The following is a 15,407-nucleotide window of genomic DNA, read 5'->3' on the forward strand; positions in this document are numbered from 1 at the left end:
CCATCATGTACACCTAAGGCTGTCATCTGACCTCCATGTGCATACAGAGTCCATCATGTACATTGAGGTTGTCTCCTGGCCTCTAGATACACACAATCCTACCATTTGGCATTCACAAACACACACACACACGCAAAGATAAACATAAAACAATAATAGACTGGAGAAGAAACTGCTCAAAAAAGTGATACTGTCAGCATTACAATGTATGAGGCCCAGCATATGAAAGGAAAGAGAAGGGGTTTTGTGAATTGGGAGCAGAATGGAGAATCAAATCAAATGACTTGGAATAAACCACCCCCAAAAAAGAAACAAATAGAAATTTATTATAGAGAATTCACTTACACCCTCCAAAATGAACTTACTTCTAGACAAACTATAATTGATCTTTTTTTAAAAAAACTTCAATCACCAGTAGAAAAAAATCTTCAGATACACACAGACACACAGACACAGACACAGACACAGACACACACACACACACACACACACACAAATCTTTCCATTAGCTCAACCTAATTTAATCAATGTTTAAGTTCTGCCAACACTTGAGAACAAAATAATTACAATATTTAACCATCTCAGTTTAGAAATGATACATGTTCAAATCTTACCAAGACCAAGCAAGGACAGGAAAGAAAGAAATGGTAGAGGCTAGCAAGATCGTGCAGCAAGTAAAGGAACTTGCCTGAATGCTATGCATTATATAACGACCTGAATGTTATACATTAAACCCATGTAAAGGAGGAAGTAGAGAAGCAAGTCAACCAAGCTGTCCAGTGACCTTCATGCCCACTGAGCATGTACAGGCACATACTTCTGAACAGACATGTACACACATCTTATTTGGTTTTGTTTTTTGAGACAGGGTTTCTCTGTGTAGCCTTAGCTGTCCTAGAACTCACTCTGAAAACCAGGTGGTAGCAAACTCATAAAGGTCTGACTGTGCCTTCCGAGTGCTGGGATTAAAGGTGTGCACCATTACCCAAGAGCACAAATAATACTTTTTAAAGAAAGGAACAGTATAAACTAGTTGGTTGCAATGGTTCACCCCTCTAATTCCACCACTCAAGAAATTCATAGGCAGAAGAATTACACGGGGTTCCAAGACAGTCAGTCTAATGCATGGGAGTTCAAAGCCAGTCTGGGTTACATATGACCCTGTCTCAAAAATAACAAAAATTATAAAAAAAATATAACCTGATCTCTTTCATAAATTTAAATCCCCAAATAAATAGTAGCAATTTATGAAAAAAATAAAATAAGGCACAAGACACACCTTTAACCCCGGCACTCGGGAGGCGGGGGGGGGGGGGGGGGAGGTGCAAAAGCAAGTGGATCTCTAAAAGTTTGAGGTCAGCCTGGTCCACAGAGTAAGTTACTGGAGTATATTGTGAGACCCTGTCTTGAAAAACAAACAAATAAATCTAAACCTAGAGATGCACAGGTGATTTAAAACATTAAAACAGGGGCTCGCTTAGAGATTAAAAAGAGACAACTACACGGCTAGCAAACAAATGTAAAACAAGCACTTCTTTGTAAATAAAACTCAACATTGCTTTATTATTAAAATATCTGCAGACGGGCATAATAGCTCACACCTAAAATCCCAATATTCAGGAGGCTGAGACAGAGTACCAGGAGTTTCATGCCAGTCAGGGCTACCTAGAAGGATTCTGTCTAAATGAAAAGAGAAAGGAATATCTTTACATGTCAGGAAAATACAGGATTTCTCAACCTGATAAAGAATTTCTACAAAAACTTAGAACAAAATCAGTAATAAAAGACATTATTCTAATACATAAGGCAATAGAAAAACAGCAATAAAAACTGGAAAGAAACAAAACTGCCAGCCTGTGAGCATTAATTATATGGAAAACACAAGCAAATTTACAAAACTAAATCATTAGCGTTAAAACTATAATATTTAAAAATTCGATGTAATAGTTAATTTAAAGTACTAATATTGGGTTAAAGAAATGACTGGGAGGGGTTAAAGTACTAACTGTGCAAGCATGAGGACCTGAGCCTCAATATGCAGCATCATATTGGGTCAACTGGCACTCATCTGTACTCCAGCACTGGAGAGCAGAAAGAGGAAGATCCCTGTGGCTCACTAGAGAACAAGTTTAGCCAACTGGTGAACTCGGGGATGAATGCTAGACCCTGTCTTAAAGAAGGATGGTGAGGGCTGAGGAGATGGCTCAGAGGTTAAGAGCACTTAACCTCTTAACATGGCAGCTCACAACTATCTGTAAAAACTATCTGTAACTCCAGTTCCAGGTCAATTTGACACCTTCACACCAAATGCACATAAAATAAAAGTTAAATAAATAATTTAAAAAAGGAAAAAAAGTGAAAAGGGAGAATACATCCAATGTTAAATTCTGGCTATCACACGCAAATGAGGGCCAGCAAAATGGCTCAGTGGGTAAAGGTACTTGCCACTAGACCATATTACTGGAATTCAAGCTCCAGGTCCTACATAGTGGAAGAAAAGTTCCAAAAGCTATTCTCTGACCTCCAAACCCACATTGTAGCATACATGTTCACATACAAAGTAAATGAAAGGAATTTCAAAAAGTAATTAAAATATATTAACAGTATAAAAAAAAAAATCAAACTACCAGAGATCTTCATCAGTTGTAGAGTACTTATCTAGTATGTGTGAGGCTCTAGGCTTAATTCCTATACCTCAAAAAATAAATATTTTTTAAATATGGGCTACAAAAACCTGATGACCTGTGTTCAATCCTAGAACCCACCTATGTAAAAGGAAAAAACAACTCTGCAAAGTTGTTCTCTGACCATGTGTATTGTAGCACCCACACATTCCCCCACTTGCACACTAATAGTAATAAAAAAATTAATTAAAATTAATACCTATGATTTGATCTAACATAACGTATGAAGAATATTTAAACCAACAACAAAAGCACATGAAAGACCTTATAAAACACGAGCACATATACTATATTCGTAAAGGCAGACTTATAGTCTATAATTCCATTAAAGCTCACAGAAATCAAACAAGATTTTTTAAACTACTATAAGCCATGAGAAAAACTAAAATACAATTATAGAGATAATTACCGTGCTGTATAATAAGAATCATTAAATATCTTTAACAATTGGCAGAAAATATTGTTTCTACAACAAAAGACCAATAGATGCAAGCACAAAGCCCAGATATCAACCTACACAAGCTGTAAATATGAACAGTATCAATGCCAATATATAGAAAAAAATAAACTTTATTTTCTGTTTTTCTTTTTTAACATTTATTATTTATGGGGGTCAAAAGACAACTTGCAGAAGTCAGCTCTCTTCTTCACCACACATTCCAAAGACTAAGCTCAGGTTGTCAGTAATGGAGGAAAACTCCCTTACCCAGCGGGCCATCTTGTTAGTTCGAACTTTTTAATGAACTATGCATAAAATAAAAAAGCAATTTTGATCCCTACTTTGAGAATGACACAAATATATGTCCACAAAATTAAACAATAATGTGAGAAGCAGCTAAAGATAGTACAGTAAATAGACATACTCACATATACTCAAAATAAAGTATTTTCGTCATAAAACAGGATGTTATGATAGTTTTTACATAAGTAACCCCAAAAATTCTGCCAAGGAACTTCTATAACTCAAACACCTTCAGTAATGTAGCAGATACAAGATTAACTCAAAAAAATCAGTAGCCCTCATTTACACAGATGATAAATGGGCTAAGAAAGAAATCGGAGAAACATCATCCTTTACAATACCTGCAAATACCATAAAATATCTTGGAGTATAACTATAACCAAACAAGTGGAAGACCTGGATGACAAGAACTTTACATCTTTGAATAAAGAAATTGAAGAAGACATCAGAAAATGAAAAGGTCTTCCAGACTCTTGTGATGTGGGAGTGTCATATATCAATCCGTTGATTTCATTGGTTAATTAAATAAAGAAACTGTTTGCCCTGATAGGTTAAAACATAGGTGGGAGGAGTAAACAGGAGGAAGAGGAAGTGAGGTAAGACTCCTCAGACAGACTCGACAGCTCTGCTCTCTGGAGCAGAGACGCCAGGCTCTGCTCTCCCAGGCAACTCCCACCCAGAATGGACGTAGGCTAGAATCTTCCTGGTAAGCGCACCTTGGGGTGCTTACACACATTATTAGAAATGGGCTAAATTAATATGTGAGAATTAGCCTAGAAGAGGCTAGATAGAAATGGGCCAAGCAGTCTTTAAATGAATACAATTTGTGTGTTGTTATTTCGGGCATAAGCTAGCCAGGCGGCTGGGGTGTTGGGGACGCAGCCCTGCCGCTCTTATTTCAACACTCTTGGGTAGGTAGAATCAACATAGTAAAACTGGCAATCTTACAAAAAGCAATCTACAGATTCAATGCAATGCCCATCAAAATCCCAGCAATATTGTTCACAGACCTCGAAAGAACGGTACTCAACTTCATAAGGAAAAGCAAAAAACCCAGGATAGACAAAACAATTTTGTACAATAAATAAATTTCTTTTCTTTTCTTTGTTTTTTCGAGACAGAGTTTCTCTGTAGCTTGGGAGCCTGTCCTTGAGCTAGCTCTTGTAGACCAGGCTGGTAAACAACTTTATTTTATGTGCATTGGTGTGAAGGTGTCAGATTCCCTGGAACTGGAATTACAAACAGGCATGAGCTGTGATGTGAGTGCTGGGAATTGAACCCGGGTCCTCTGGAAGAGCAGTCAGTGCTCTTAACCACTAAGCCATCTCTCCAGCTAAAGAAATTTCTAGAGGCATCACAATCCCTGACTTCAAACTCTACTGCAGAGCTACAGTACTGAAAACAGCCTGATATTGGCATAAAAACAGACAGGAGGACCAATGGAACCGAACCGAAGACCCAAATATCAATCCACTTACCTAAAAACACCTGATTTTTGACAAAAGAGCAAAAAATATAAAACAGAAAAAAGAAAGCATATTCAACAAATGGTTGATATATAGCCATAACTGGATATCAACATGTAGAAGAATGAAAACAGATCCATATCTATTGCTATGCACAAAACTCAAGTTCAAATGGGATCAAAGACCTCAACATAAAACCAACTACACTGAACCTCATAAAAAAGAAAGTAGGAAGTACACTTGAACACATTGAAACAGGAGACCACTTCCCAAATATAACCCCAGTAGCATAGACATGAGAGCAACAATTAATAAATGGGACCTCCTGAAACTGAGGAGCTTCCGTAAAGCAAACGACACAGTCAGCAAGACAAAACGGCAGGCTACAGAATGGGAAAAGATCTTCACCAACCCCATATCAGACAGAGGGCTAATCTCCAAAATAAACAAAGAACTCAAGAAACTGGTCATCAAAAGAACAAATAATCCAAAAAACAAAAAACGGGGTACAGAACTAAACGGAGAACTCTGAGCAGATGAATCTAAAATGACTGACAGACACTTAAGGAAATGCCCACCATCCTTAGCCATCAGAGAAATGCAAATCAAAACAACTGAGATTTCATCTTATATCTGTAAGAATGACCAAGATCAAAAACAATAATGACAACTTATGCATGAGAGGTTGTTGGGTAAAGGGAACCCATTGCTGGTAGGAGTGCAAACTGGTACAGTCCTTTTGGATATCAGTATGGACATTTCTCAGAAAATTAGAAAACAACCTTCCTCAAGACCCAGCAATACCACTTTTGGGCGAATACCCAAAGGATGCTCAATCATACCACTGGACATGTGCTCAACTATATTTATAGCAGCATTATTTGTAATAGCCAGAACCTGGAAACAACCTAAATGCCCCTCAACGGAAGAACAGATAAGGAAAATGTGGTACATTTATATAATGGAGTACTATGCAGCAGAAATAATGACATCTTGAAGTTTGCAGGAAAATGGATGGAGCTAGAACACATCATATTGAGTAAAATAACCCAGACACAGAAAGACAAATAAAATATGTATTCACTCATAAATGGTTTTTAGTCATAAAGCAAAGAAAAACCAGGCTACAGTTCACAAACCCAGAGAACCTAGACAACAAAGAGGACCTTAAGAGAGACATACATGGATCTAATCTAAGTAGAAAACTACAAGATCTTCTAAGTAACTAGGGCGCATGGGGATCATGGGAGGATAGAAGGGTAGGGGAGAGGAAGGGAGGGTAGCAGAGAAAAATAGATAGCTCATTAAAATCAATTTTTAAGGGATTGGAGAGATGGCTCAGAGGTTAAGAGCACTGATTGTTCTTCCAGAGGTCCTGAGTTCAATTCCCAGCAACCACATGGTGGCTCACAACCATCTGTAATGAGGTCTGATGCCCTCTTCTGGACTTCAGGCATACATGCAGAAAGAATATTATATACATAATAAATCAATATTTTAAAAAAAAATAAGTAGATATGGAGCTGGAGAGTTTAGTTCCCAACACCCACATGAGGAAGATCATAACTACCTGTAACTCCTGCCCTCCAGAAATCTGACACTTTTGGCCTCTAAAGGCACCCGTACGCACATATACATAATTAAGAAATAATCCTTGAAAAAAGATAGAAACAACCCAAATATCTACCAACTAATGAATAGATGAGTAAAAGTAGTGTGATTGGCTCTACAATGAAATCAATTTAGTAACAATTTTAAAATGCTGATGCAAATACATCATAGGCAATTCTTTTTGTTTGTTTGTTTGTTTGTTTTTTGTTTTTGTTTTTTTCTAGACAAGGTTTCTCTGTAGCTTTGGAGCATGTCCTGGAACTAGCTCTTGTAGATCAGGCTGGCCTCGAACTCACAGAGATCCACCTGCCTCTGCTTCCTGAGTGCTGGGATTAAAGTCAATTCTTGAGACTATGTTGTACGCTTCTATTTAACTAAACAGGTAATTCATTCAGACAGAAATAGACAAGTAGGTTCCAGAAGATAGAAGTGTTAGAATCAGACACCAAGTACTAAAGAATAACGGGTTTCCTTTAGAAGTTACAAAATGTTCTAGATTCAATAATGGTGATAATCTGCAAAAATTTATGAATATATTACAAATACTTAAGGGCACACCTTGAAAGAATAAATACTGTGGTGTGAATTACATCCCAGTTTTAAAAGGTGATTCACTGATCCAGTTTCGATAAAATGAGTCTATAGTCCCAGCTACTCAGGAAACGAAGCAAAGGCATCATTTGAACCTATTAAGTTTAGTGTCAACGTAAACAAATTTATTAACAACCTAGGCAACATAATCAATGAGAACTTATCTCAAAAAAAAAAAAAAAAAAACAGGGAACCCTGATTGCTCTTCGGGCTGACGAGGTAGGGGGACTTGATTGGGGGAGGGGAAGGGAAATGGGAGGCGGTGGCGGGGAGGAGGCAGAAATCTTTAATTAATAAATAAATAAAATTTAAAAAAAAGGTTCAACTCCCTCCTCAAATGACTATTGAAAAGAAATGATATGCTAGAAAATCTTAAAAGAAAAAAACAAGAGAATACCTGCACATAACACAGAAGACAAAACATGAAAATAAATTCAGCCTCATTCCTAATCAAGACAATGCAAATTAATTAAAACCATAGTTAAAACTATTTCACATCCAGGTCGAAAAAGAAAAACTATCATGTAAAGACAAGGATATACACAAACTGGTAGGCATATGTGCTGCCACTGGGCTATAAAATAAATTACCATTTTAGCAACCTTAATATCTAATGCACAGAGATACCACACTGTATAGTATAGCAGGAGAAACAAAGGAATGAAACTAAAGAAACGAGCAGCAATGAAGAACAAGAATACGACGCATATGAAAAGCCATGCTTGCTTTTCTTAGCAACTTCTAGAACATAGCTGTATTAAGAAAGGAGTGTATTGCTTACTTGCTTCTTTTTCAATTTAAGGATCTGCTGCTCTACTTTTGCAATCTCTCGATCTACCCGATCCATACTCTGTATTAACTCTTCCTTTGAAAGCTTTGAAGGTGAGGCGTTTTGATCATCCCCACATGGTTGCCCAGCCAGTGGAGAGGATGGAGCTTCATGTTTGCCTCCAAATGCTGGATCCTTTAGAAGAAAAATCAGAAACAACAATTTATTTCTCACGAACAGCCAATATTAGCATCAAGACTGTCTTAACAGAAAACAAACTTTAAAGCACAGCAGAATCTGCCTGTGACTCTCAGCATATAAACAGCATTTATTGGTTGCAATGGTAAATGAAGACAGTGAACATGTCAACTACCGTACCTGGGGTAACATAAACAGACACAATAGCTACCCTTCAACAGCAGTGTGCTGTTTCTCTAATGGTAATCCATTCTCATAGTCACACATACTTGCAAATATATAAATAACAAAACACAGATGTTTATACTACTTCTATAGCTTGGATATATCATTCATTATTCTTTTATTTAAGATTGCCTGTGTGTTGTGTAGCCTGGCAGTGGTGGCGCACGCCTTTAATCCCAGCACTTAGGAAGCAGCAGCAGGCTGATGTCTGTGTGTTCATGGCTAGCCTGGTCTACGAGTACCAGGATGGCCTCCAAAGCTACAGAGAAACCCTGTCTCAAAAAATACTTAAAAAAAAAAAAAAAGGCTGTATTTGTATGTCCATTGACCTTACCATTATTAAGCCAAGTGTTCCTATTAAAGAAAATTTGGGGGGGGGGATAGGTATAACTCAATGACAGAGTACATGTTCAGCATGGTGAGGTCCTGAGTTCAATCTCTAGCACCAAATGTTTTCAGTTATTTCCAAGGACCAAAACTAAGGTATGGAAGTCATACAATGTACCAGTACATGTGTCATCTCCTCAGCATACAACATTTTCCCACACATTTATCAAGAAAAAATCTTTATCCCATTGTACCTACAAATCATCAGTGATCCATTAACAGAGAATGGAAATCTCTCTACCAAAAGTCTACCACGTCATCCCAACACAGACGACACAAACAATTTCCAGTCTAAGGTAAGATACAAGCAGCTTACTAGACACATAATTTTGGGAGAGGGTACTAGCTTTCTCTAGGTTACAGAAAGTTCAGAGCAAGAATAGCTAGAAAGACTACAGAACCCAAAACATACCAAATGACTGATCACATTTAAAAGACAAGAAAAAGTTCTGGACCGTGAGTGCCACAGGAGATAAATCCCTGTCCCAAAACATCTTGGTATACAATTTTCAGCTAAAACATATGTAATACCAAAAAACCTCATAACACATCATATAAAAGGCATTCTACGTAAAATAAAATCATAGCTATACCCTAAACCTGTAGAAATCTATAAATAAAGCACAACAAAAACAGTGATAATTCTGCTAGACTCAATAATGCAGCTAAGTTCCAGTATGTTTGCATTTAGTATATAAACCCCAGCTGCCCCACTTCATGCTTCCTCTATTAAAACGTAAATTCTTGAGCTTCCTCTATTAAAACGTAAATTACACTGGCTTCAAAAGAGAATTACATTTTTTACAAATAAAAGAATCAAATTTTGGCTTTGACTACTACCATCAACCTTCAAAAGCTAAAAGGACAAGAAAATGTATCTTTGTGGCATCGCGGCAGGAACTCAAATCTCCATCAACATTGCACAAGATAGAGCAATTCAATGGGCTAATATTTGCAAAAAATGAATACTTAATTTTCAAATTTTCTTGTTATGAAGGCTTTATAATAATGAGAATTTATTTCCAAGAACTTTGAAATATTAATGTGCAACAAAAAAAATTGTGTATTTTTTTTTCAAGACAGGGTTTCTTTACATAGTAGCCTTCACTCTCCAGGAACTAGCTCTGTACACCAAGCTGAGCCAGGCGGTTTGTGGCACACACCTTTATTCTCAGCACTCAAAAGGCAGAGGCAGGCGGATCTCTGTAAGTTCGAGGACAGCCTATTCTACAAAGCTAGTTCCAGGACAGCTAGGACTGTTACACAGAGAAACCCTGTCTTGAGCGGGGGGGGGGGGGGGAGGTGTGTGTGTCTGAATGCACAATAACCAAAAATTAATCCAAAATGTATAATGAATTTGCTGACAGCACTTGTTATATTGCATCTCACAGTTTTACTCCAGCTGGGTTCTAAACATACATGTACACTTTACACTGTGGATGACATCCTACAAAACACGTTGCCTGAAACAAGTGGGCTTAGATTCAGGACTGCTACACAGAGAGACCCTGTCTAGAGAGGGTAGAAGGACAGGAATTTAGATACCCAGCACACATGTACAAAGCCAAGCAGATGTGGTAGCCTACCTATAACCACAGTGTTCAGAAACCAGGACACAATTTCCCAGGGAAAACTGGCTAGGTTCACTAACTCCCACCTCGGTAAATAAAATAAAGTGGGAGCTATCAAAAAAGGTACCCAACATCAGCCTCTGGTTCTACAACACATGCACACTCATACCCAAGCCCTCATACATGCAAATATGTATACATGCCTGCGCGCACACACCGAGCATATAAGCTAAAAAAAAAAAAAAGCTACTGTGTAAGCTGAAATGTTTTCACTATACAAATTGTCTGACCATATAGAAATAAAAAAGTTTAATTATAGAAATAAAAACTAAACATTTTCATAATATTACTTAACATATGTCAAATTAATGTATGTTTAGACTGTGTTACAATGTTTGGTTTTAGACATTATTAGTTGAGCTTGAGTTTCAGAAAAAATTAACTGAGGTCAAGCAGGATGACTCATGCCTCTAATCCCAGCACTGGGGAGGTAAAAGTGGGAGGATTAGAAGTTCAAAACCAGGGCTGGAGAGATGGCTCAGTGGTTAAGAGTGCTGCCTGCTCTTCCCAAGGTCCTGAGTTCAATTCCCAGCAACCACATGGTGGCTCACAGCCATCTGTAATGGGGTCTGGCGCCCTCTTCTGGCCTGCAGGCATACACACAGACAGAATATTGTATACATAAAGAAGTTCAAAACCAGTCTTGTCAAGAAGGAAAATCTGAGCCGGGTGATGGTGGCTCACGCCTTTAATCCCAGCACTCGGGAGGCAGAGGCAGGCAGATCTCTGTGAGTTCGAGACCAGCCTGGTTTACAGAGCTAGTTCCAGGACAGGTTCCAAAGCCACAGAGAAACCCTGTCTCGAAAAACCAATCTGGGGCCAGCCTGGATTATGAGATCTTTTCTTAGAAAGCAAAGGTTCAGAGGGTATCACTAATTAAATTTTGAGTTGGGATTAATTCAAAATTTCCAACAATTTTTGAAATGGCCCTAACCATATTTCTGTCATTTGTACAAACAAGCATTCGAAGTATTGACAATTATGGAACCAAAATACCCGTAAACGCTGAGAAACACTAGAGTATTAAGTATTCAACAAAGATTTACTTCTATGTGTAAAATTAAAACATGCAGCAGAATGTGGTATCTTACATCTATAATCCTAGCACTTGGGGAGGCAGAGGCAAGAAGGATTACTACAGATTTGAGACCAGTCTGGACTACACAGTAAAAAGTAGAAATTTTCTAGGCATGGTGGAGTACTGAGAATTCAGAGGCAGGAGGATTTTTGTGAGCCAGGTTGATCTACACAATGAGCTCCAGACCATCTGGGCTAGATGTGGAGACCCTAACTTAAAGGGTGGAGGACAGAAGTTATCCTCTGACCTTCATCTACATGCATGCCATACTGCATGAGCCCTCCCTACCACCACACAAATAAGAGAAATATGACAAAACTGACAGTCTTCAGTACCTTTGATCACATTTTGTGGTACAGTGAGCCACACAAAATGCATGAGAAATAATCAAAGGAGACTTCTTTATTGAACTCCTCAAACCGTTTTCACTTACCAAAAAGTCAAAGGTACTAACTGCATTCTGGGGCTGTGGTTTATAGTTTTGCTTAACAATGTTTTGCTCTCATAGCACAACCTTTACAGGCTGCTGTAATGTGGGCTTTTCTTTTAGCCACAGAGCCTGAAATATGGTTACATAAACATTATAGTCCTAAGCTCCACAGAGCAAGAAAACAAACATTTACCTTCTTAGCATCTGCAGACGACCTCAACCCTTCTGGCAGCGTGTGAACTAAAGGTAAAACCGCAGCACTAACACGCTGGAAATGGGAATCAGAAACTGGCTCCAAGCGTGGTCGCTTGGACTCCAAGGAATCATGATCCACTGGGGAGGGACCTGAGTGAAACTGTTCATATCCAGTTCTTCTTTCTTGAGGCCTAAAACAAAAAAGAAAAAAAAAAAACCTGAAAATTGTTAAGTGACATTTAACTCCTTGCAAATACCACAACTTAGACTTCAGAATGAATGAAAGATTATGCTTACTTTCAGAGTGAATTGCCATTCCCTCTACCTATGCCCAACTAATATTCAGGCATACCCAACTCATTGTCCATATACCATATGCATCCCAGGATACCTATGCATGAAGCATTTGTAGATAATGAAGTCATGTCATAATGTCATATTATTAACACTTCTAACCAATGTCGCTTTGAGAAGTTCATTAGACAAACCTAGCAATAAAAGTCTTAACACAAGATTTGTAAAAATATCTGAGTTTCTGAAAAAGATGCATAAAACATATTTTAAGCAGTCAAGCACAAGGACCTGAGTTTAGATCACCAGACCCTACGTAAAGCTGGCCACTTGCCCACACTCATGCACGCACATGAGTATACACAGATTTTTTTAAGGCTTTTATTTTAGCTAGGCAGTGGTGGTGGTTCACACCTTTTAATCCCAGAACTAGGGAGGCTGAGGCAGGCAGATCTCTAAATTCAAGGCTGGTCTAGTCTATAAAGTGAGTTCCAGGACAGCCAGGGCTACAAAAGCAAAAAAATCCTGTCTCAAAAAACAAAACAAAAAAATTATTTTATGTGGATGATCGTTTATCTGCACATACATAAGTGCATCACATGATGCCTGGTGCCTGAATAATTCAGAAGAGAATGTCAATTCCCAGAACTGGAGTTACTAATGGTTGTGAGCCATTATGTGGACAAACTTGGGCCCTCTGCAAAAGCAGCAAGTGCTCTCAACCACTGAGCCACCTCAATCCCCACCCCACAAATCTTTTTTTATTTAAGTGTTTTAAAATCAAAATAACAAAGACAAAAGAATAAGACCATGATCCAAAGCTAAAGTAACCAAGACAAGCACCCTCTACTAAGCAGATAGAAGTAATTTACCAAAGATAAGCAGCTGGCCAAGCTCTTGGTACCAAGGGATTTGAGCTACTCTTAACTTTGGTCAAAAAAGCTTCTTATTGTACAGATTAGTGTTTATGTCTGTTCAAAGTGCTGACAAGAGGTAACTGTGAGTGTTCAGTTATAGACTTGACATATACGTTACACACACACACCCTCCAAGATTCAGGGAACATCATAGCAGAGGAGGTAGAAAGTATGTAAGAGCTTGGGCTAGAGAGAAGGCTCAGTGGTTAAAACACCTACTGGCTACTCTTCCAGTGGCCCCAGGTTCAATTCCAAACACCCACATGGTAGCTCACAACTGTCTATAACTTTAGTTCTAAAGGATCCAAAACCCTCTTCTAGTCTACTGAGTACCAGGCAAACATGTGGTACACACACATACTTGCAAGAAAAACACCAATATGATAAAAATAATAACAATAATAATTACATTTCTTTTAAGAATGTAAGAGTCAGGAAGGAATAAGGAGGATGTAAGGAGGAGTGTTGTGAAATGCTGACATCCAAACAGGACACAGCTGTCATACTCAGGAACTCAAAGCAGCCATAGTAACACACAAAAGATCCAGCCAGTTAAAAATCCCAACATGGAAAGGGGAAAAGCTCCTCATGACCCAACACAGTTGAAGAGCGAGTGGCAGTTAGTGGTTGCTGACAGGAGTTAGTCACTTTTCTTGAAGAAGGATGCTCACACCCTCATAGATGCATTGGTCTGCAGATGGGCAACACTTACAGGACTTAGTGGGTTACAAAAGAAAAAGAAAAAAGAAAAAGGAAAAAAGAGGAGGAGGAAGAAGAGGAGGTGAGAAAGATAAAATTGGGAGAGAAATGTGTTGAGGGGGCCTGAAGGGGGAGTGGATATGATCAAGATCTATTGCACACGTGTATGAAATTTTCAAAGAATTAAAAATTAAATTCAGCCTTTGTTGTGAGGCTAAAGGCCACAGCAATCAATACAACACACAGAATACGAGCTATTCCAAGGCCAATATAATTTTCAATGTAATTTCAATTTTTTACCTTTCTATAAACAACTGTAACTTTCCATAGCAGTATGACAAGCTGTGTGTAAGCCACTTAACTGCCCATTAATCTAGGAACCCTCATTCAGTCTACAGTCCTACAAAAGTGTAACTTGCCATTGTGGATACATTTAGTTGATAGAATGCTTACCTAGCACACAAAAAGTACTAGACCTACCAAAGATGCCAGACAGAGTGGAACACACCTTTAATATCACCATTCAGGTAGAGAGAGAGAGAAAAAGTGTGTGTGTAACATTCAAATACATTTTACTTCTAACAACTCTTGCCTGTGAGATTTATCAAAACCAGGTGAAGCACACCCAATAAAGGAGAACAGAAGATAGAACTGAAGATGATCATAATAATAAATAAATTTTAAAAATAAAAAAATATTCAAAAATAAACTAGAAGGCAAGGTAAAGAATTATGAAAAACACTAAAGTGATGTTTAAAGAGTTACCTTAAAATTCTATTTTAGAGAAAAAAAATCACTGTGTGCCCACTTTTCAAAGACAAGATTTTAAAGATACCTTACTTGTAGGTATTTGTAATCTGTGCTTTTTTTTATTCTATCAACATTTAATATTTCCATGTGTTAGAGATCCACCATTTAAATTTTAATTTAATATTTAACATTGCATAATGTGGATTTTTAAAATTTACACAGGCTTAAAACTATCAGTCCTTTACCACAGCTTTCATTCTTTGTTTAGTTGGATTTCATCGCCTACAAATTCTATAATAAGTTTTGGATGCTCAGTGTTTTCATGTCTAAAAATACCTGCCTGTTGCTTTAAGGCTTAATTTTGTCTGGTATAATATTCTTGGATCTTAATTTCTTTTTCTCAGAATTTAAGCTGTTGCTTTATTATCTCTTGCCACTAACTGAGCACTATTCAAATTTAGAACCAGACACAGTTCCACCCTGAAAAGAACCTGGATTCCTCCTAGTCTTTTCCTTATCCTTGAACTTTAATAATTTATCCAGTATTGTGTCCCTCTGCTTTCTCTTGCTCAAAGGCACTGTGGAAGCCTACTTCAGACCTTCTCTTCAGTGCAAAACTGTCCAAGAACGTTTTCCCTGCCATTGTCTTGTTGAAGGCAATGTGCTTGCTTGTTTGCTCTGGGCTAGAAGTTGTAATGGGCATGGTTTTCTTACTTTCCACACTATGCAGGAGCAAGAAGGGG

At 38.0% G+C, this 15,407-nt stretch overlaps 1 protein-coding gene across 26 annotated transcripts in view; it reads right to left on the reverse strand.

Moving 5' to 3' along the window:
* Ncor1 (nuclear receptor corepressor 1) overlaps positions 1–15,407 on the reverse strand; it is a 164,671-nt gene that overhangs the window by 113,118 nt on the left and 36,146 nt on the right. For all 26 annotated transcript variants that reach the window (XM_050163639.1, XM_050163640.1, XM_050163658.1 and 23 more), the window contains 2 exons: positions 12,006–12,198; positions 7,876–8,058 (listed from right to left, as the gene is read on the reverse strand). In XM_050163639.1, coding sequence (XP_050019596.1) covers positions 7,876–8,058; positions 12,006–12,198 — 376 coding nt within the window. The remainder of the gene's footprint in view (positions 1–7,875; positions 8,059–12,005; positions 12,199–15,407) is intronic.

This window comes from Alexandromys fortis, unplaced genomic scaffold (genome assembly GCF_014885135.2).
Source record: "Alexandromys fortis isolate MF-2015 unplaced genomic scaffold, M_Fortis_MF-2015_v1.1 scaffold_149, whole genome shotgun sequence".
Taxonomy (NCBI): domain Eukaryota; kingdom Metazoa; phylum Chordata; class Mammalia; order Rodentia; family Cricetidae; genus Alexandromys; species Alexandromys fortis.